The sequence below is a fragment of the Urocitellus parryii genome, chromosome 5, assembly GCF_045843805.1.
Source record: "Urocitellus parryii isolate mUroPar1 chromosome 5, mUroPar1.hap1, whole genome shotgun sequence".
NCBI lineage: Eukaryota > Metazoa > Chordata > Mammalia > Rodentia > Sciuridae > Urocitellus > Urocitellus parryii.
This window is the reverse complement of record NC_135535.1, coordinates 137,185,714-137,208,232: the sequence shown is the minus strand read 5'-3', so window position 1 is coordinate 137,208,232 and position 22,519 is coordinate 137,185,714. Positions and strand designations below refer to the sequence as shown.

At 38.0% G+C, this 22,519-nt stretch overlaps 1 protein-coding gene across 2 annotated transcripts in view; it reads left to right on the top strand.

Annotated features, from left to right (window-relative positions):
* The window catches only part of Papss2 (3'-phosphoadenosine 5'-phosphosulfate synthase 2), an 81,422-nt gene extending 70,785 nt beyond the window's left edge, over window positions 1-10,637 (top strand). For both annotated transcript variants that reach the window (XM_026408970.2, XM_077798348.1), the window contains exons 9-12: window positions 3,999-4,134; window positions 5,966-6,234; window positions 7,869-8,098; window positions 8,813-10,637. In XM_026408970.2, coding sequence (XP_026264755.1) covers window positions 3,999-4,134; window positions 5,966-6,234; window positions 7,869-8,098; window positions 8,813-8,954 — 777 coding nt within the window. In that variant the 3' untranslated portion in view covers window positions 8,955-10,637. The remainder of the gene's footprint in view (window positions 1-3,998; window positions 4,135-5,965; window positions 6,235-7,868; window positions 8,099-8,812) is intronic.
* Window positions 10,638-22,519: the final 11,882 nt, after the last annotated feature.

The following is a 22,519-nucleotide window of genomic DNA, read 5'->3' as shown; positions in this document are numbered from 1 at the left end:
TTGCTGAGGCTGGCTTTGAACTTGTGATCTTCCTGCCTTAGTCTCCTGAGTCCCTGAGATTACAGGCGTACGCCACCACGCCCGGCTGTTGACCATTTTTCAATGCACACAAGTTTTTAAATTTGAAGTAATCCCGTTTGTCTACTTTTGCTTTTTTGCCTGTGCTTTTCTGGTTCCACATGCAAGAAATCACTACTGAATTCCTTGTTTCTCCCTATATTTTTACCTAAGAGTTTTGTAGTTTTAGGTATTACATGTATGTCTTTAATCCATTTTGAGTGAAGTTCTGTTTATGGTGTAAGATAAGTGTCCTACTGCTTTCTTCTGCATATGGTTAATCAGTTTCCCCAATGCATTTTTCTGTTCTTTTTAGTTATACATGACAGCTGAATGCACTTTGACATATTATACATATATGAAGTACAACTTCCCATTCTTCTGGTTGTATGTGATGTGGAGTTACACTGGTTGTGTATTCATATATGGACATTGGAAAGTTATGTCTGATTCATTCTACTGTCTTGTTCTACTTCCTGTTCCCATTTCCCCCTTTCCCTTCATTCCCCTTTGTCTAATCCAAAGTACTCTATTCTTCCCTATCTGATAGTGAGTTAGCATCGGCATATCAGAAAAAGCATTCAGCCTTTAGTTTGTTGGTATTGGCTTATTTCACTTAGCATGATAGTCTCCAGTTCCACCCATTTACTGGCAAATGCTATAATTTTGTTTCTCTTTATGACTGAGTAATATTCCATTGTGTGTATATATCACATTTTATTTATTTATCTGTGGAAGGACACCTAGGCTGGTTCCATAGTTTAGCAATTGTGAATTGAGCTGCTATAACATTGATGTGGCTGCTTCACTGTAGTATGCTGATTTTAGGTCCTTTGGGTGCCTATCAAGGAATGGGATAACTGGGTCAAAGTGGGGGGTTCCATTCCAAGTTTTCTGAGGAATCTCCATACTGCTTTCCAGAGTGGTTGCACCAATTTGCAGTCCCACCAGCAATGTATGAGTGTGCCTTTTCCCCAGTGCATTTGTTGAAAGGACTTTCCTTTCTCCCAGAGTGATCCTGATGTCCTTAGTGAAGATCATTGAGAAAATGGGGTTTTAGTGAACAGTCTATGTCTAGCCTGCCATGCAGACTTTGCTACATTTTGCTGCTCTTTGGTGATTTAATTTTAAAGTGGATATATGTGAAGGAAGCTTCATCTTTTGAGAGTTTCCTTAGAAATTATGCTAAACAATAATTAACTGGTAGAAAATAACTTGTCTGATTTCCCCGCCAGGGCCTCTATTTTGGGTCCTTACTAGAAATAGTCCAAGATACATCAGACTGTAGGAGCAGTATGCTAGAAGTGGTTCCCAAACCCTGGAGTTGTCCATGAGCTAGCCAGAGAATCTCCAAGCATAAAATTATGCTCATGATACTAAGACTGTGTAACTGTGTTGACAGTTGCACAGTTGATATAAAAGCAACCATGCATAAAACTAGCACCTTAGACTCGAAATGGTGACAGCGAACTAGATGCATGGTCATTGTACTCTCCATCAACATGAGCTTGCATAAAAAAAAAAAACAACTTCAATTAAGAATGTTCTTTAATTTTTATTAGTTATTGATGGACTTTTATTTATTTATTTGTTTATACGTGGTGCTGAGAATCAAACCCAGTGCCTCACACATGCTAGGCAAGTGCTCTACCACTGAGCCACAACCCCAGCCCCAATAATGTTCTTGATGAAGCTCTAAAAATGATTATTAAATCTTGACCTGAATTCATGTCTCTCTCACATCCTGTCCACTGCATATACTAACATAGAATGGTTAGCTTAAGGAAAAAGTACTTGTATGATTGAGCTACAAGTGAAGTTAGATGCTTTTTTTGTTTATGGTTTTGTTTTTTATGAAATAGCTTTAAAAAAAAAAAATACTGGGAATTGAATCCAGGGGCACTTAACCACTGAACCACATCCTCACCCCTTATTTATATATTTATTTTTTTATTTTTATTTTTTGTAATATTTAGAGACAGGGTCTCACTGAGTTGCTTAGCAACTTACTTTTGTTGAAGCTGACTTTGAACCCACGATCCTCCTGCCTCAGCTTCCTGAGCCACTGGGAGTATAGGCGCATGCCACCTGCCCAGCTCCCTTTTTATTTTTTATTTTGAGACAAAGTCTGACTAAGTTGCTGAGGCTGGTTTTGAACTTACAATCTTGCCTCAACCTCCAGAGCTATGGTGATTACAGCCATGAAACACCATTTTTACTTGAAAGAATAGGTGAAAAACTATAGTTATTCAGAGTTGCTTATTTGGCAGGTCTTTTCAAAATGAACAAAGTCCTGTCACAATCAAGAGTATTAGTTGCTTACGATTAATCTTTCAAGCAAAAAAGGTTTTTTGTAAAATGTGTATTCATTGCCATAAGTTAGGCAGCTTCACAGTTCTTAGAAACATTTCTGGTAAGAACAGCAGTAATATTAACAAATGTGTGTGTTTTTAAAAATTCTATAATAAACCGTGTCAGCATTGGAAGACTTAAAAATTTAGTGAATTCTGGTGTCCTTCAACAGATGAGTGGATAAAGAAAATGTGGTACATAAACACAATGGAAATATTACTCAGCCATAAAGAAGAATGAGATTATGTCATGTGCTAGTAAATGGATGGAACTGGAGATTATCATGCTAAGTGAAATAAGCCAATCCCCACAAAAAAAATGAAAGCCAAAGGTTCTCTGTGATATGGGGATGCTGACTCACAATAAGTGGGGGTGAGAAGTAAAGGTTCACCAGATTGGATGAGAAGGAGGGTGTCAGGGGGAGGGATGGGGGATGGGAATGGGAAAAACAGTAGAATGAATCAGACAGAACTTTCCTGTGTTCATATATGAATACACAACCATTGTAACTCCACATTATTACAACCACAAAAATGGGAAGTTATACGATATGTCAAAACACATTCTATTTTCATGTATAACTAAAAAGAACAACAAAAAAACTCAGTGAATCAATATTTTCTAGTTGACCAATATGTTATATTACACAACCCTTCATGGGTAAAAGATTCATTCAAAGCATAGTGGATTTTTAATGTAATGGAATATGAAAAGTGCACAGAAAAAGTGTCAGATCTTATAGTGCAGCTTACCTTTAAAAAAACTAGCATTTATCGTATTTTGGTGTAGTGTCAAAAAGGAATATCTACAATTATATAAAAAAGCTATCAAGGGGCTGGGTTTGTGGCTCAATGGTAGAGCACTGGGTTTTCTTTATATACTTCAGCCCAAACAACATATTGCCACAGATTAAATGCAGAAGTAAGTATGAAAAGCCAGCAGTCCTCTGTTAAGTGAGATAAAGAGATTTGTAGACATGTAAAATAATGCTATATATCCTGGGGGTTTTTTAGGGGAAGGGAGAGGAATAATAGGATTTTTTTTTGGCTAAAAATGTTATTTATGTTAATGTGTAATAGATATATTAATGTTCATTTTAAATTAATTCATAACTATTTTCAAAGTTTCTCAGTTTTCATTTCTAATATGGAAAATGATGTTAAATATAATCCACATAAAGAAAAGCTTTTGTACAGTCCCCACTAATTTTTTTTCCATCCTGCAGACTGAACCCAGGAGCACTTTATCATCGAGCTACGACTCCTGACCTTTTAATTTTTAAATTTTGAGTCAGGGTCTGGCTAAGTAACTGAGGGTCTTGCTGAATTGCCAAGGCTGGCTTTAAACGTGTGATCCCTCTGCCTTGGCTTCTGAAGTCTCTGGGATTACGGGTGTGCACCACCCACCTGGCTTCATTTTTAAGAGCAAAGGAAGCCAAAAGACCAAAAAGTTTGATAAATAATGTGCTAAGAATGCTGAAGAATTGAAGGCAGCTCTTCATCCCAAGACTAATCCAAAAAGGAGGGAAAAGTTCAAATAACACAGAAATCAATATTCATCCTGAACGACTTTAATCATGTTCTTTCTAGATGGTGATGGAAAGTGGGGATTGGCTGGTTGGTGGAGACCTTCAGGTGCTGGAGAGAATAAGATGGAATGACGGGCTGGACCAATACCGTCTGACACCTCTGGAGCTCAAACAGAAATGTAAAGAAATGAATGCTGGTATGTAAACTGCTTTGAGTGCATTTGTTAGTACTGCCTACCATAGTCTGATAAAAGAATTAAAGATATCAGGAATCAGTATTTTAAAATGAAAACATCTGTAATCCCAGCTACTCCAGAGGCTGAGGCAGGAGGATAGAAAGTTTAAGGCCAGCCTCAGTGATTTAAACAATCTCCTAAACAACTAAGCAAGAACTGTTCTCAGAATAAAAAAAAAAAAAAAAAAATAGCTGGGCACGGTGACATGTACCTATGATACCAGTGGCTCAGGAGGCTGAGGCAGGAGGATCTCATATTCAAAGCCAGCCTCAGCAAAAGCGAGGTGCTAAGCAACTCAGAGACACTATCTCTAAATAAAATATAAAATACAAAGTGGAGATGTGGCTCAGTGGTTAAGTGCCCCTGAATTCAATCCCCAGTACCAAAAAATTTTTAAAAATAAAAGGAGCTAGGGTCGTAGCCCAGTTTTTGTAAAGCGACTCTGGGTTCAATTCCCAGTACCAAAATAAATAATTAAATAAACAGAAATAAAATAAAATGAAAATATCTATAGGTATATCTATGATATAGAAACAGTTCAAATTTGTAGTCTATTCATATGCTGGAACACTATGCAGTAGTTAGAAATATGCACAGACACAGAAAGATACCTAAAATGTATTAAGTAAAAGAGCAAATTGCAGAACAATATGTACAGCACAATCATATTTTGGAAGAAAAAAATCATTTTTAAAACCCTAACCTGTGTATATAAAAGCAGAAAAGTTTCTGGGGTAACATGGCACCAAATGGCAGATAACAGCAACTACCTACCTCTTGGGGATGGAGTTGGACTAAGGAGAAGGGAAGATTATAATTCTTTATACATTTTGAAAAAGAGAAGGAAAAGTAATGATAGAATTATCAATGATTGTTATATTCTAGATATATATTAACTATATTTCACCACCAGAAAGAGAGTAAGGCTCTCAGAAGTCTATCATTGTGTGGAGTAGGTTTTAAGCTTTCTTTAAAACTACTTTAGAGTGATGGTCAAGTCTTTTTTTTTTTTTTTTTTTTGGTGGCACTGGGGACCAAACCCAAGGGTGCTCTACCATTGAGCTACATCTCCAGACCTTTTTATTTTTTGAGACAGGTTCTCACTAAGCTGCTGAAGGCAGCCTTGAACTTTCAGTCCTTCTGTCTCAGCCTCCTGAGTCATTGTGTTTAGATGTGCACTAAAGTAGTATTTGTATCTGTAGATTATTGCACCATGCATGGGCCCCAAGAAATGTTCTTCCTTATTATTCATCTCCTGGGGAAACAGGACTAGAGCAAGAGCACTGATTCTTCCTGAGCCTTGGTTGCAGTAAAGGCCTTGCAAAAAAATGTGTTCAGCTAGGCACAGTAGTGAATGCCTAGAATACCAGTAGCTCGGGAGGCCGAGACAGGAGGATCACAAATTTAAAGCCAGCCTCAGCAAGTTAGTGAGGCCCTAAGCAACTCAGACAGACCCTGTCTCTAAATAAAATATTAAAATGAGCTGAGGATGTGGCTCAATGGTTAAGTGTCTTTGGGTTCAATCCCCAGTTCAAAAAAAAAAGTGTTCATTCCTGAGCCTCCCTTGATGGCTTCCTGTCTGCATCCTCTCATTGTCTAAGCAATCTTGCATTGATTGGTGGGGTTTGATTAACACTCCTGATGGCCAGGCATATTCTCCAGCTGATAGGCAAAAGCAAGTGGATGTAATGAATACACTGAACCATAAACATAGCTTTTCTTTCCTGTCTGTTCTTATGGACAAGAAACAGTGTGTTTCTTTGACCTTGACTTTTGTGCTTTTCTCTCCCAGATGCAGTGTTTGCCTTCCAGTTGCGCAATCCCGTCCACAATGGCCATGCTCTGTTGATGCAGGACACCCGTCGCCGGCTCCTGGAGAGGGGCTACAAACACCCAGTACTCCTGCTCCACCCTCTGGGGGGCTGGACCAAGGATGATGATGTGCCTCTGGACTGGCGGATGAAACAGCATGCTGCTGTGCTTGAGGAAGGGGTCCTGGACCCCAAATCAACCATTGTTGCTATCTTTCCATCTCCTATGTTATATGCCGGCCCCACAGAGGTGAGCAATCCCTGAGCTGGGCAATTAGATCAGGATGCAAGCTCAAACTGTATCTAGAAGAGTGAATGAGTCTGTGATTCTTTTTCTCTTCCTCATGAGCAAATTCTGGTCTCTTTGTCCAGTTTAACAATGTGGCCATTTTGTATTTGTAAAAATGCTAGAAACATCAAGCCAAACCTATTATATATTGCCTCTGAGAATATGGAGGCTGGCTTGTGAACCAGATAGGTAATGGAGCTCAATCTGGGTTATTGGGCAAGTTGTATGTAGCCTAATATTCAATCATCATAAATGATTCAACATGCCCAGTGAGCCTCTTAGAAGGGAGAGGATGTCCTTAAAAGATAAATGTCAGGCTGGGGAGTAGCTCAGTTGGTAGAGTGCTTGTCTGCATGTACAGGGAACTGGGTTTAATCCTCAGCACCACACATACACACAAAAATGGTAAATGTCTCCCTTTTATCCTAACCCAGTGAGCCTATCAGGGATCTTCTTTGTCCTACTGCACCAGCAGTGTAATGCTTGAAGAAGTCTGAAAGAAATATGATGAAAGTCTCAACCTTTGAGCCGTCCCAAACTGAAGTTCATGAATTCTCTTAAATCTCCATCCTTTGTATTTCTATCTGAGCTTTAGAGAGGGCAGTGTTCTGTTGAACTGGAATCAATGTTTGCATGTGAAAGGTAATTATTAGCTCATGTTGGAGTCTGTAATTTCCTTTAAACTGTGATTTAGCCAAATAAGGAAGGACTGGATAACAAAGTTTATAGTTTTTTTGTAGGTCAGAAGATCTGAGTGTTCATAGTCTAGTCCTGTTTGGAGAAGGGATGAGGAAATAATCCTTGAGTTCTAAGGAGGGAATTCATATGATCCTTTCTTTTGTTTTTTGCCTTTTTAAAAATTTGTTCTTTTTAGTTATACATGACAGTAGAATGTATTTTAACATTTAGACTTGGAATATAACTTCCTATTCTTGTGGCTGTACACGCTGTGGAGTTACATTGGTTGTGAATTCATATATGAACGTAGGCAAGTAATGTCCTATTCATTCTACTGCCTTACCCATTCCCATTCCCTCTTCCTTCCCACCGTCCAATGTGGTGAACCTCTACTCCTCCCTACATGACCCCTTCTATTGTGAGTCAGCATCCACCTATCAGACAAAACATTTGGCCTTTGATTTTTTGCGGGGGGGGGGGGGGATTGGCTTATTTCATTGGGCATCATAAACTCCAGTTCCATCCATTTACTGGCAAATTCCATAATTTCATTTTTATTTATAGATGAGTAATATTCCATCGTGTATATATACATTTTCTTTTTCCATTCATCTGTTGAAGGATACCTAGGTCAGTTCCATAGCTCAGCTATTGTGAATTGAGCTGCTATGAATATTGATGTGGCCATGTCACTACGGTATACCGATTTTAAGTCCTTTGGGTATTATGTGATTCTTTTCTTTGAAGCTCCTATTGAACCCAATAGAACCAAGCATGAAGAAGAGAGCACATAGTCTTAGTTAGGACTGGCTTTCTTGCAACTTTTAGGTGACCAGTATTATTGAACTACTTTTAAAGCAGAGACCCATAGACCTGGCCTGTGGTGACCATCATGTCCTTTATATGATGTTTCCTAGGTCCAGTGGCACTGCAGGGCCCGGATGATTGCAGGGGCCAACTTCTACATTGTGGGCAGGGATCCTGCAGGAATGCCCCACCCTGAGACCAAGGAGGACCTGTATGAACCCACTCATGGGGGGAAGGTCTTGAGCATGGCCCCTGGCCTCACCTCTGTGGAAATCATTCCATTCCGAGTGGCTGCCTACAACAAGGCTAAAAAAGCCATGGACTTCTATGATCCAACAAGGTAGGTTTCCAGAGAAAAATTAGTCAAAATCTTTATGACTGGAATGATGAGGCAAAATTTTGGCCCTTTGGGAAACTCTCCAGCGCTTTTGCACACGCTCCCCGTTAGAATGAAGTCCCTTTGGAGTTAAAACTTGGTCTTGGACATTTTTTTTTTATCTCCTGAAGTTGCAGCACAGTCCCATGCACATAGTAAATGGTCCATAAATATTTATTTCAAGGACAGGGTTGTAGCTCAGTGGTAGCACACTGGCATAGCATGCATGAGACTCTCTTGAATTCAATCCCCAGCACCACAATATATAATTTTTTTTTCTTTCTCAACATGTCTGCTTTGAGCATGCACCAAATATTTAGGACATTAAGGGCAGGGGGCAACATAGAAAAAGATTTCAATGAGTATTTATGATGCACTCATTCCCCAGGCTGAGAGCCCACAGAACTAGGCAGAAAAATAGAAAACAGTCCTGGGCCTCAAGACACTTCTCACAATAGAGTAGGTGACAGTAAATATTGAATACATAGTTGCCATGATTTCCTTTTTCCTCTGCCAAGTTCCTGAACTGAAGATTTAGTGAACTGATCATTTTCAAAAATGCAATATTGTACAGAAAGGAAAATAATGTGGGTGTATAAACCCATAACCTAATTCCAGGAACCTTTAGGATAGATGTTACTGACCTACCCTGAGTTCTTTGCTGCTCTACTGTGACAGGCACAATGAGTTCGACTTCATCTCAGGAACCCGTATGAGGAAGCTCGCCAGAGAAGGAGAAAATCCCCCAGATGGCTTCATGGCCCCCAAAGCATGGAAAGTCCTGACAGATTATTACAGGTCCCTGGAGAAGCTCAACTAAATGCACCTTGGCTCCTAAGGTTTCCTTCTGAAGTGCTCTTTGATTACCTTTTCTATTTTTGTGATTAGATATTTTATATCCACATTGCTTCTTAGTGACTGATTTTAAAATTAATATTTTGTAAAAAGGCAAAAACTGTGCCTATAATTTAAAGCCAACTTCATTTTTATATATCAAAGTCAAACTGAAGATTAAATATTAGCAGGTGAAAGCAATGTTGTTATACATTTCAGAATGAAATTAGCTGTATTCTCTACCATATCAGAGCACGTAGGTCCCAGATTTCTAAAGCTTTGACCATGTGTCTAGTTTACTTGCAAAAAAAGTGAAGCACATTTTTCAGCTTAAACTTGTCAACCTACAATCTCAATATCATGTACCAGTGGCAAAATAAATTGGATTAACAGCCCCTTCTGTACAACTGGAAAAAAAAAATCATCACCCTAAATGAGATGTGCCTCACATCAAGTTTCTTGCTAATCATTTACCTCATGACTATACACAGCCTTACTGCCCAATATCCTCTGACTGGAGAAAGAAAATGTGTGATAATGTGAATTTAGTCTTAGGAGTCTATGCAACCTACTTCTGCCATGCAAGTTATATTTTCCAATAAGAGAAGTTTCAGTGGCCTTCCATGACAAATAAATTGTGATATAATAATATAGAGTACTCTAATGAAGGAATTTGTACCAATGGATCAATCTGACCATGTTATAGAAAGTTAATTTTTCTCCTTTGTTGTGGTCACTGTGTCTACAGAGTGGTTAGGGCCTATCTGACAGCAGCAGCAACAGCTATAAATAACCAAAAAGTAATTCACATCATCAGACTAGCAAGGAACTAGAACTGGAAAAGACCGCAGAATTATCAAATACTAATATTTTCTCTTAGAGGTAAACAAAATTAGGAGATATACATTCATGTGCCTTGTGAGCTGCTGAGCATTATATCAAAAAATGAAAAATTCCCATTAGGAAGTACTCTTGGCACTGAATGAGTGCCCAGGACATTTGGATCCTGTCTGGTGTTCTGTCTACACCAGACAATACAGCTGGGTCTGTGCCCCCTCAGCTTCTTAGTCTTTTGACCAGCGGGGGCTTAAAAAGCAGCCTTTTTGGATAAAAAAAAAGGTCCAGAGTTTTGTAAACTCCACTAATTTTATTGTAGTTGGAACTGAAACTTTTCCAAAGACTCAGGCTGTTCTGAGATGTCCTATGATGGCTTTAATTCCAAGAAATAATCTTTTGTGCTCTATGCATAAATTTTATGCCAAGGAACATATGAAAAAACAGCATATTTTATACATAGGTTTCTATTGGAGAAACCTAAACTAGAAATAGAAAACTGATTTTTTTTTCATATTGTCCATTAAAAAAAAAAGTCTGGGCTAATACAAGTTCTTTTGATAATAAATTACACACAATGGCCACAGCAAAGTTTGTTTTTAACACAATAGTGCCTATACTCATTTAATCAGAGATACTCACAATGCTGCCTTTTTAGAAAACAGGATATTTATTTAAAACATGAGATAGGATATAGTGCCTTAACCAAAATGTATTTTGTGATTTTAAAAAAATATATTTAAAATTGCTCTTTTGCTGTAGTTCTATATTTAGTGCAATGACTCTTTCTGTGTACAACCGATGCTTGTCCTTATTTTAATAAATTTCTTAAAACAAAGGCTGTCTTTTCTGCCTGTAGCACTGGGTGTGGGCTGACCACAGAACCCTTGAGAGCTGTGTGACCGACTGGAAAGAAACAGCAAGACCAAACTTGGGACTGTTAGTGGTGCTCATGTTGTTTTCCAACTTGTGCTGTACATGTAAATGACATTGGTCTCAGCCAGGCAGATTGATCTTTTCAAAAGTGACTGGGTTGCTCTGGAGCCTCTGCCTAGAATTTCACTGAAAGAGGATTTGACATTTTTTCCCTTTCATTTGAGGCAATGAAGTTATCTTCTTTGCCACCTGTTTCTCAAAGGAACAGATCTTGTCCTCAAAAGTACTCCCAAGGAGTTTAAAACCAGCAGGCTTAGAAATAGTTGCAGGAATTTTTGTTTATTTTTCCCCCCTCAGCAATCCCTGCACCTCCCCTAACTTCAGCACTGCTACTTTTATATGTGCAAAGAAAAATTACCTGTCTCCACCCATCCTTTCAGTGGCCTTCAAGCATGCAGGTTGTTGTTTCTTCTTGAGCCCCTGATTCATTGTCCTGAAGGCTTCATGCAATTTTTTTTTTTTTTTGCTATTAATCCTCACTTCCAAATAAAACTGGTATAAGCTTTCAGACAACTCGAAGCTGTCAAACTCTAGTCCCTTCCTTTTTGACCCCAGACTTGGTGGCTCCTGGTGTCAATTAGCAGGACAAAATAGGACAAAAAATGAGCATGAAGATGTCAGTAGTGCTGAAGGAGTGTGCCAGATTGTTCAGGATAGTGATACTGTGAAAAGATCCTGGAAATGCATACAATGATCATTTGGTCAAATATATCAACTTTTTTTCCTCCTCAGTACCCAGGGGTGACTTACCACTGAGCTACATATTCGGCCCTTTGTTATTTTAAGACAGGATATAAGTTGTTGAGGCTAACCTCAAACTTGTGATCCAATCCACCTGCCTCAGTTTCCTGAGTGGCTGGGATTATAGGCATGTGCCACTGCATCCACCTGTATCAATGATTCTACCAGGCCTTTAAATTTCCAACTCCTTTGCAAGAATCTTGGTTACTTACGAAGAACAAGTTTGTTTTCTTCTCACTTTTCTCTATTATTTCCCCTTAGTTCTAGCTATGATCGTCAACATAATTTTCCTTACAGGCAAGAAATGAGGATATTAGAAAGGGGCACCCACTAGGTGGGTGTGATGGCACATGCTAAAATCAGTTGACTCAACTGTTCTTATGTCTAAAGGTCTGATAAGAAAAATGGTGCAGCTTTGGCCTGAGATGTTTTAATGATTCAGGTTTTCATTACCCATTAACAGGTACCATTCTTGCCCCGGCATGCAATTAGTTCTTTGGTAAATGCTATTATTGGGCCACTCATGGTACACATTCATTAAATGCTGAAAATGGCATTCAAGCAACTCACTATATGTACTTCAAAGACTGGGTTTTTTATGTTTGTTTTTTGCTTATGTTGTAATTTTACTGAATTACTGCAAATAAATTACTACCAGAGTTTAAACACTTTAGTCTCATTCTAGAAAAGGTAAACATAATACCTTTCTATGAGACTTAGCAAAAGAACAAGTGGATGCAAGAAATTCTTCATGAACTATCCTCCAGAGAGAAGCCCTTTGAAAGTAAGTTGAGAGCTTTGTCTTGGCAGTTTTTAATTCTGGGGTGGACTCTGGGGTATGGTTACAATGTATGGAAATGTGGGCCTGCCCTAGATGGAGGATATTTTGCAGGGAGATGGGAATTAAGTCAGGACCAAACTGTTGGGACAGACTGAAATCTGGAACCACACCCCCTGTAAAAACAAACTGGCTAGGAAATTCCCTCTCCTGAATTTTGCCAAAATCATGGCAGGAGGGGGACTGGATGTCTTGCACATTCTCAAGGCAAGTGGATTCTAGAACCCTAAGAACCCTAAACATCTCAAGTTGCAATTCAAATCCCTCCCAGCTCAAATGCCAACAAGATCAAAAGACTGCTGGAGGGGTGGGTAGGGGTTTGGCTAAAATCAGTTGACTCAATCCAATCCTGCTTGGTACTCTGGCATATGCATATAATACCAACTATTTAGACGGCGTAGGCAGGAGTACTGCAAGTTCAAGAGCAACTTAGTGAGACTCTGTATCAAAATAAAAAGGGTCCGGATGTAGTTCAGTGGTAAAAAGCCAGAGGGGCGGGTAATGCAAACAAACTAGCCCTACAGTCCCAGACCCAACATAACTATGTCTAGGTAAGAAAAATCACAATATTAAGGCTGGGGTTGTAGCTTGGTGGAAGATTGCCTGCCTACCACATGAAAATAAATAAATAAAACAAAGACATTACGTCAGAACAAAACAATGTTATACTTCAGTTCCCATTGTTCTTTTGTGTCCACCATCTGGAACAAAAATTTTTAATTACAAATTAAAAAGTTACCCACTAGGTGGGTGTGGTGGCACATACCTGTAATTCCAGCACTAGGGCAGCTTGGGCAATTTAGTGAGGCCATACGAAACTCAGTGAGACCTTGTCTCAAAATAATAAAAACGGCTGGGGATGTGGCTCAGTGGTTAAGCACCCTTGGGTTCAATCCCCCATATGAAAGTAAGTTTTAAAAACGTTATCCACCTAGGGAGAATTGGGTGAGTTAAGCAGCTCTCCATTACCAAGTAAAAGCAAACTGAAGGAATCCAATGGAGCAGTCCCTGCAAGCCTGTCCACACAAACCATATACATGTTGTTCACACTTCTAGCATGCTTACTTGTTCTAACATTGCCTTTATTTAGCAAATACCAGTGGCTTCATCACCTCACCATTTGCCATTTTTTGTTTATCTAGCTCTCTTTGCCTTAACATATAATTTCCTTTGAATACTTTATATCTTTCCTGTTACATTTTGTCTTAAAGAGTCAATAGGGAAACCAAGATAATTGCTCTCAAACCATTTTGATACAGAAGGCTTGGTTTTTGTGCCTGGTGCCAATTCAAATAATGAGGAAAAGGTCTTTGAGAAAAAAATAAATTTTATTAAAACTTCTAGCAAAGAAAGAAGGCAGTGGACTAAAGTCCAAAGACCGCCACCTCTCCTCACAAGGAAAAACAAAGGACCTTCAAAGGGAAATTCAAGGACTAGGCTCTGGGTATAATTATCAGTAGATATAATACTGTTCATCTAGTGACCTTGAGAGAGCTGTTGTTCACTTGCTGGCACCAGTTCCCAGCCTGTATTTTACTTGCTGGCCTAGAATGGGAAGAACATTAATATTTCCTCAATCCCACTGTTGAGAGAGGAGGAAGAAATACATGTCAGTTTAAGAATAAGCCATGTGTGATCAAGCAGCAAGATTCATACTCAAAGCATGAAATGGACCCGTTACAAACTTATCCATGGATGAGTCCTGGAGGTTTCATTCTCTTGAATTGGGAATTTAAAGAGTTAATTTAATCCAATGAAGAAATAAATGCAAGCCTATTGAATAGCAATTTCTGCTAAAAGAAAAAAAAAAAAACTACTTCTGGAGTTTTTCGATTTTGTATCCTAAGTCACTTTCTTCAGCCTCCCTTTGATCTCATGAATTTCCCAGGCCCTTCAGGTAAATTCTTATTCCCTGTATTAGAGCTGATCATTTCCAACAGAATCCTAATTGGCATATTCTTTGTAATTTTAGGATTATGATCCCATAGACCCTCATCTTCCTTACACATGACTGCAAAGAGATTTTACTGCATGATACAGCCATCTTTGAGTATTTTAGTCATTCTTATACTTTCTGTCATCTATGCTGTGCTCTGAGTTCCATACCTGAATATCGGTGATTATTTCAATGCTTGGAATGTTTTCAAAGTGAGTTGTCATGGTTCGCAAGCCTGTGTTGTCCTGATGCACTCCATGGCTAGCACTGACATTCTCTGGTAATTATTTCAAAGCACCAAAATTACTATTTAAAAGTGTTCAAAACCAAGCACATAACTGCAAATATTAGATAACCACAAAAATAGTCCCACCTCCAATTTTAGTAATGGGACTCTTGTGGGTCATTAATAAAAAACATACTTGCTACTAAGATTTTTTTACATTGCTACTTCATTTCTTTTAAGTTTGATCTAATCTGTTTATGATAATCTGCATTATATGATAGTCGTATTTTAGTCAATTCAGTTAGGAATTATTTGTAAAGTTCAACTTGTTATTAAGTTTCAAGTTCCCCTGAATGATTTCATAAATGTAATGATGACTTGCACACAAATTTTCCATGTACACATAAAGCTTTAACTTTTATAAACTTAATCTACAATGAATTTAATAATAAAAGCCTATGATGATTTATTAGCTATATATAAGAAGAGTCTATGGTTTATTTAGGACACCCAGTTGATGGTGGAGTTTTGGTCATACAAGCTTGTATGTAGCCTTGGCCTATCAGAATTCTACTCAAGAGGGGCTTTTCAGAAGATGGCGGAATAGATTGCTTCCCTGGCAGCTCCATGGAGTGAAACCAAAAAAGCAGGCAGGCAGCTTTCAGCAATGTGGGTGAATGAAGAAGAATTAGGGGGGAATTTATTGGAATTTAATATTGGACACTCAAAACATATCAGAAACCCAGAAGAGATTGAATATAATACAGTAAAACTCCTCAGCCCTACAGCTGTGGCAGCAGCTGGAGGCACAAGCCAGAATGGTCCCTCTGTAAACACAGGAAAGCAGTAACGGAATTAGAGGAACCCCCAATTCTCGGTAGGAATGAGGAGAGTCAAGATAGAGTTCAGAGAGCAGAATCATTGCCCAAATAAAAACAGTAAGCTGTGCTGCATAATATCCTTGTGTATGCAAAAGAAGCTGCAGAAGATAGAAGGAACCATTTTGCAGCGGAAGCCTGGGGCTGACAGCTGGGGGAGCCAATTTCTAGCAGACCCGAGTCTGGTTTGAAAAACAAGCTGGGTAAACCCACCGTGAGTAACAGAGAGTATGCCTAAGTGACCAGGAGGAAATCAAGTGTGGAGAGAGGTTTACAGGGGAATACTGGTCATGGAAACCCACCTGGCTTCTCCTTCCCCTTTCAGTCCAGCTGCTTGCAGGATTGGCTGGGAGAGAAGTCTCTGACGGGGAATTCAAGAGTGAGGGCAGGAGAGATTGAGTTTGGAGTCTGAATCAGAGACCAGGAATCGTGGGGTCCATAGGCAACGCGGTGGCCTAAGAACAGGCTCCTATACCACACAAATAGAACCTAAAGAAGATTCCTGGTGTGCAGTCTTCCAGGGTGGACCAGCAATTGCTGGGCCCTAGAGGTGTTCTGACTTAAAATCTCCAGACCAACTGGCATTCAGAGCCTGAAGCATAACTAAGCCTACACCCCATCTCCAGGATCCTTACCCTAGCAAACTCACCCACCCTGAAGGTGGAGCAAGCTTCATATTCCAGATACCTACACCTAACTATTGAGAAGGGAAGTTGAGAAACTTTTGAACTCCAACAGAAACAACTGTTCAATTTTTCATTGAGTTCTTTTTCTTTTTTCTCTCAAATTTTACCGTTTTTTGAATCAATTATTTTGCATGCTTCAATCTGTTGAAGACTGGGATATCTGAATAGTATATTCAGTTTTGTTTTGTAGTCTTTTACTTTTTCCTATTTTTAATTTTTAAAAAATTTTACTTTATATTTTTTCTCTCACTTGTCTGTTTCCCTAGATTCTCCATCTCTTTTCTCCTAACAGCCAGCCTCTATTATTCCCTCTATCACTCTTCCTATAATTTCTTATTTATATCCTCTCTCCTCCTTCCTCATAAACATCACATCATACAATACTTCAGTTCTCGCTTTGTCCACCATTTGTAAACCCTTTTGCAGACTTACTGTTTTTATTGTGGGCAATAACTAAATACATCATTTGTTTATTGTGACAAAATTGTAGATGTCTTAGTAGTAACTATTTGGTTTAAGGCTGTATATTATTCGCATTGGGTGCTGTTATTATTTGACTCCCCCTTAAAAGTGAGGTACTGGAAACCTTCAGGGAAGACTACAGGGTAGAAACTGTACTGTGTCAGATCCACTACTAGATGGGTAGACACACAAATAATATGAAAAAACAAGGGAACAAATTGCCCCAAACAAACTAATATGCTCCAATAATAGAATCCACTGACACCACAGTGGAAGAAACATCAGAAAAGGAGTTTAGAATGTACATAGTTTAACTAATCCGCAAGGTAAAGAATGATGTAAGGAATGAAATCAAGAGATAAAATTCAGGAGATGAAAGATCACTTCAATAGAGATTAGGAAAAGAAATCAAGTAGAAATCCTTGAAATGAAGGAATCAATAAACCAAATTAAAAATTCAATAGAAAGCATCACGAACAGAATAGACCAGTTAGAGAGAGTGTTTCAGGCAATGAAGACAAAATATATAATCTCGAAAATAAATTTGATCATGGAAAGAAGATGTTAAGAGACCATGAACAGAACTTCCAAGAAATATGGGATAACATGAAAAGACAAAATTTAAGATTTATTGGGATAGTTAAACGTGCAGAGACACAAACCAAAGGAATATACAATCTTATCCATGAAATAATATCAGAAAATGTCCCAAACCTAAAGAATGAAATGGAAAATCAAATACAGAAGGCTTACAGGACTTCAAATGTACAAAATTACCACAGACCCCCACACCAATGCTCATTATTATGAAAATGCCTAAAAATATATCATTCAATATTACTAAATAAGCAGGGGTTTCTAGCCTCATATCAGGTAAAGTAGACTTCAAGCCAAAATTAATCAAGAGGGACAAAGAAGGTCACTCATACTGCTTAAAGGAATTATGTGTCAACAAGACATAACAATTGTAAATATTTATGCCCCAAACAATGAAGCATCTACATACATAAAATAAAACCTTCTCAATTTCAAGAATGAAATAGACCACAACATAATACTGGGTGACTTTAACATACCTCTCTCATCACTGGATAGATATTCCAAACAAAAACTAAACAAAAAAACTGTAGAACTAAATAATACAATCAATAATTTGCACTTAATGAACATATAGAGTATTTCATCCATCAATGATCAAAAATACTTTATAGATCCTTCTGTAAAATAGACAATATATCATGCTACAAAACAACTCTTAGCAAATACACAAAAATAGAGACAATACCTGACATTCTATCATAAAAGAATAAAATTAGAAATCAATGATAAAATAAAAAATAGAAGCTACTCTAACATCCAGAGACTATAATATGCTATTGAATGACCAATGGATAGCAGAAGAAATCAGGGATGAAATTCAAAAAATACTTAGTAAATGAGAATAACAACACAACATATTAAAATCTTTGGAACATTATGAAGGCATTCTAAGAGAAAAGATCATTGCATTGAGCTCATTTATTAAAAGAACAGAAAACAGCCAAATAAATAACCTAACATTACATCTCAAAGCCCTAGGAAAAGAACAAATCAACACCAAAAGCAGCAGAAGACAGGAAATTATTAAAATCAGAGCTGAAATCAATGACACTGAAACAAAAGAAACTATTCAAAAAAACTGACAAAACAAAAAGCTGGTTCTTTGTAAAAATAAATAAAATTGATAAACCCTTTTTCACGCTAACAAAGAAAGAGAAAACTCAAAGTAGTAAAAGTTCATAATGTAAAAGGACCTTTCACATGGACACTATAGAAGAATATAGAAGATAATCACAAACTATTATGAAAATTTATACTCCAATAAAATAGAAAATCTTGAAGACATAAATAAATTTCTAGAGACATATGACCCACCCAAACTCAATCAGGAGGACATACACAATTTAAACAGATCAATTTCAAGCAATGAAACAGAAGATGCCATCAAAAGCCTAGCAACTTAATAAAGCCCAGAACCAGATTCTCAGCCAAGTTCTATAAAACCTTCAAAGAAGAATTAACACCAATACTCCTCAAATTATTCCATGAAATAGAAGAGAAGGGAATCCTTCCAAATTCATTCTATGAAGCTTCTATTACTCTGATACCAAAACCAGACAAAGACACATCAAGCAAAGAAAACTACAGACCAATATCCCTGATTAACATAAATGCAAAAGTTCTCAATAAAATTCTTCAAATCACATACAAAAACATATTTAAAAGATAACACACTACAATCAAGTGGGATTCATCCCAGGGATGTGAAGTTGGTTCAATATATGGAAATCAATAAATGTAATTTATTACATCAATAGACTTAAAGACAAGAATCATATGGTTACCTCAGTAGATGCAGAAAAAGAATGACAAAATACAGCACTGCTTCATGTTCAAAACAGTAGAAAAACTAGAAATATAGTGCATGCCTATAACCCCAGCAGCTCAGGAGGCTGAGAAGGAGGATCATGAGTTCAAAGTCAGCCTCAGCAAAAGCAAGGTACTATAAGCAACTCAGTGAGACCCTGTCTCCAAATATAATACAAAATAGGGCTAGGAATGTGGCTTAGTGGTTGAGTACCCCTGAGATCAAACCCTAGTAACCACCACCCCCCAAAGGAAAAAAAAAAAAAAACAGGGATAGGAGGAACGTACTTTAGCATTGTAAAAGCTATGTGTTAAACCCAAGGCCAACATCATTCTAAATACAGAAAAATTGAAAGCATTCCCTCTTTCACAAGGATGCTGTCTTTCACCACTTTTATTCAACATTGTCCTTGAAACTGTAGCCAGAGCAATTAGAGAAATTAAAGGGATTGTGGGGGGAGTGGTGCCTAGGGTTGAGGCTCAGCGGTAGAGTGCTCACCTAGCAAGTGTGAGGCCCTGGTTCAATCATAAAAATAAACAAAATGAAGGTATTGTGTCCAACTACAACTAGACAATTTTTTAAAAAAGGGATACAAATAGAAAAAGAAGAACTCAAACTATCACTGTTTGCCGACAACATAATTCTATATTTAGAAGATCAAAAAAAATTCTACCAAAAAACTTCTAGAACTAATAAGTGATCAACACCCATAAATCAAATGCATTTCTATACATCTGTGATGAATCCACTGAAAGAGAAATTAGGAAAACTACCCCATTCACAATAGCCCCCCCCCAAATGAAATGAAATACTTGGGAATCAATCTAACAAAAGAAGTGAAAAGCCAATACAATGAAAACTATATAAGACTAAAGAAAGAAAGTGAAGAAGACCTTAGAAGATGAAAAGATCTCCAGTGCTATCAGAGAAAACTAATATTGTCAAATGGCCATACAACCAAAACTGTTAGATTTAAAGCAAATCCTATTAAAATCCCAATAACATTTTTCATAGAAATAGAAAAGCAATCATGAAATTCATTTGGAAAAATAAGAGACCCAGATTAGCCAAGCAATCCTTACAAGACAAGTGAAGCAGCAGGCATCACAATACCAGACCTTAAACTATACTACAGAGCTATAGTAACAAAAAGAGCATGCTACTGGCACCAAAACAGACATTTAGACTAATGGTACAGAATAGAAGACACAGAGACAAACCCACATAAATATAGTTATATCATTCTAGACAAAGGCACCAAAAACATACACTGGAGAAAAGATAGCCTCTTCAACAAATGGTGCTGGGAAGACTGAAAATTCATATGTAGCAAAATGAAATTAAATCCCTCTCTCTCACCTTGCACAAAACTCAACTCAAAATGAATCAAGGACTTAGTCACTAGAACAGAGACCTTATGCCTAATGGAAGAAAAAGTAGGCCCAAATCTCCACCACGTGAGCTTAGGAAGTGACTTCCTCAACAAGACTTCTATAGCGCAAGAAGTAAAATCAAGAATCAATTAACAGGGACTGGGGTTGTGGCTCAGCGGTAGAGCACTTGCCTCTTATGTGTGAGACCCTGGGTTCGATCCTTAGCACCACATAAAAATAAATAAACAAAATAAAGATATTGTGCCCATGTATAACTAAAAACATGTATATATTAAAAAAAAGAGAAACAATAAACAGGAAGGTTTCAAATTAAAAAGCTTCTTCACAGCAAAGGAAATAATCAAGACCACGAACAGAGCCTACAGAAATAGAGAAGTCTTTGCCACCTGCACCTCAGATACAGCTTTGAACTCAAAAAACTCAACACCAAAAAAAAAAAAAAAAAAACCCAAAAAAACAAATAACCCAATCAATAAGTGTGCTAAAGAACTGAACAGATCCTTCATAGAATACAGTCAACAAATATATGAAAAAATGTTCAACATCTTTAGCAATTAGAGAAATGCAACTTAAAACTACACTGAGACTTCATCTCACTCCAGACAGAATGGCAATTATCAAGAATACAAGCAATAATAAAATGTTGGTGAGGACGTGGGGAAAAGGTACACTCATACATTGCTGGTGGCACTGCAAATTGGTGCAACCACTGTGGGAAGCAGTATGGAGATTCCTCAGAAAACTTGGAATGGAACCACCATTTGACCAGAGATCCCACTCCTCGGTTTATACGCAAAGGACTTAAAATCAGCAAACTATAGTGAAGCAGCTACATCAATGTTTAAAGCAGCTCAATTCACAATAGCTAAACTATGCAACCAACCTAGGTGCCCTTCAACAGATGGATGGATAAAGAAAATGTGGTACATATACACAATGGAATATTACTTAGCCCTAAAGAAATAAGGCATTTGCTGGTAAATAGATGGAACTGGAGAATATCATGCTAAGTGAAAAAAGCCAATCCCAACAAATCAAAGGCTGAATGTCTTCTCTGATATGTGGATTCTAATTCACAATAAGCAGGGCAGTGGTTAGGGAAGAATAGAGGTACTTTGGGATTAGACAAGGGGAATGAGGGAAAGGGAAGAGGAATGGGAATAGGAAAGATAGTAGACTGAATCGGACATTACTAGCCTATGTGCATATATGATTACACAATCAATGTAATTCTACATCATGTACAACCAGGAGAAGTTATATTCCATATATGATGATATGTCAAAATGCATTCTACTATCATGTATAACTAATTAGAACAAAGATTCTACTCAATATTCGGACTGAAAGAGCAACTAAGAACAAAATCATAAAATGTAAATTATCCAATTTATTTTCCTTATCAGAAGAAAGCTGTAATATTTGCCCACAGATAACATTATTCCAGTAAAAAATTCCTACACAAGACACTGCTGTCATTTTTATTCAAACACAGTCAAGGCTGGAGACATGTGCATCTAGCACCAACGCCATGAGATTATTATGGTCCACACAGAATGTTTAGGTTACCTCAACCCAGCTCTTAATAACATGCTTTCTGGGTCTATCTGCAGGTGGGAGCCTGGATAAGCCAGAAAATGGAAAAACAGTAAAGGCAACGCTGGGTTAATTCAAACATTGGAGTTTCTAACTTCTATTTTAAAAGGAATGGGAAAAGCATGAGACACACCAGACTTATCAGAAGTCTTCTGACAATGAAACTTTTAGAGAAACACCACACAAGTGATCCTTTTAATCTCAATTCTCAGAGTGCAGGCCTAGGGATGATGAAAATGGGTTAAGCATGGAGAATGCTTAAAGACTGAACCTGGTTGTTGAGAGCCACAGCCAAAGGGGCCCCAGCAAACTTCCAGCTGCCAGCAATGTGAAAGAGGTAAAGACCAATGTAGACAAGTTGACGAGGAATATCTTCTTTTTTGGTTTTCTGGAAGTAGAGTTCAGGGAAAGCATGAAACCAGGTGCTGATAACGCCAAGGTCGCGGGTTCGTTCCCCGTACGGGCCACCAAATGCCGCAGTCTGACTGGGCACAATTCAGGAGCCACTTGTCAAAAGAAACAAACTTTATTTTTAAAACTACAAACGCCAAACAAAACAGCTCCTCAGGAAAAACCCTCAGAGCCCAACTGCCACCACTGGCTTCCAGAAGCCTCTC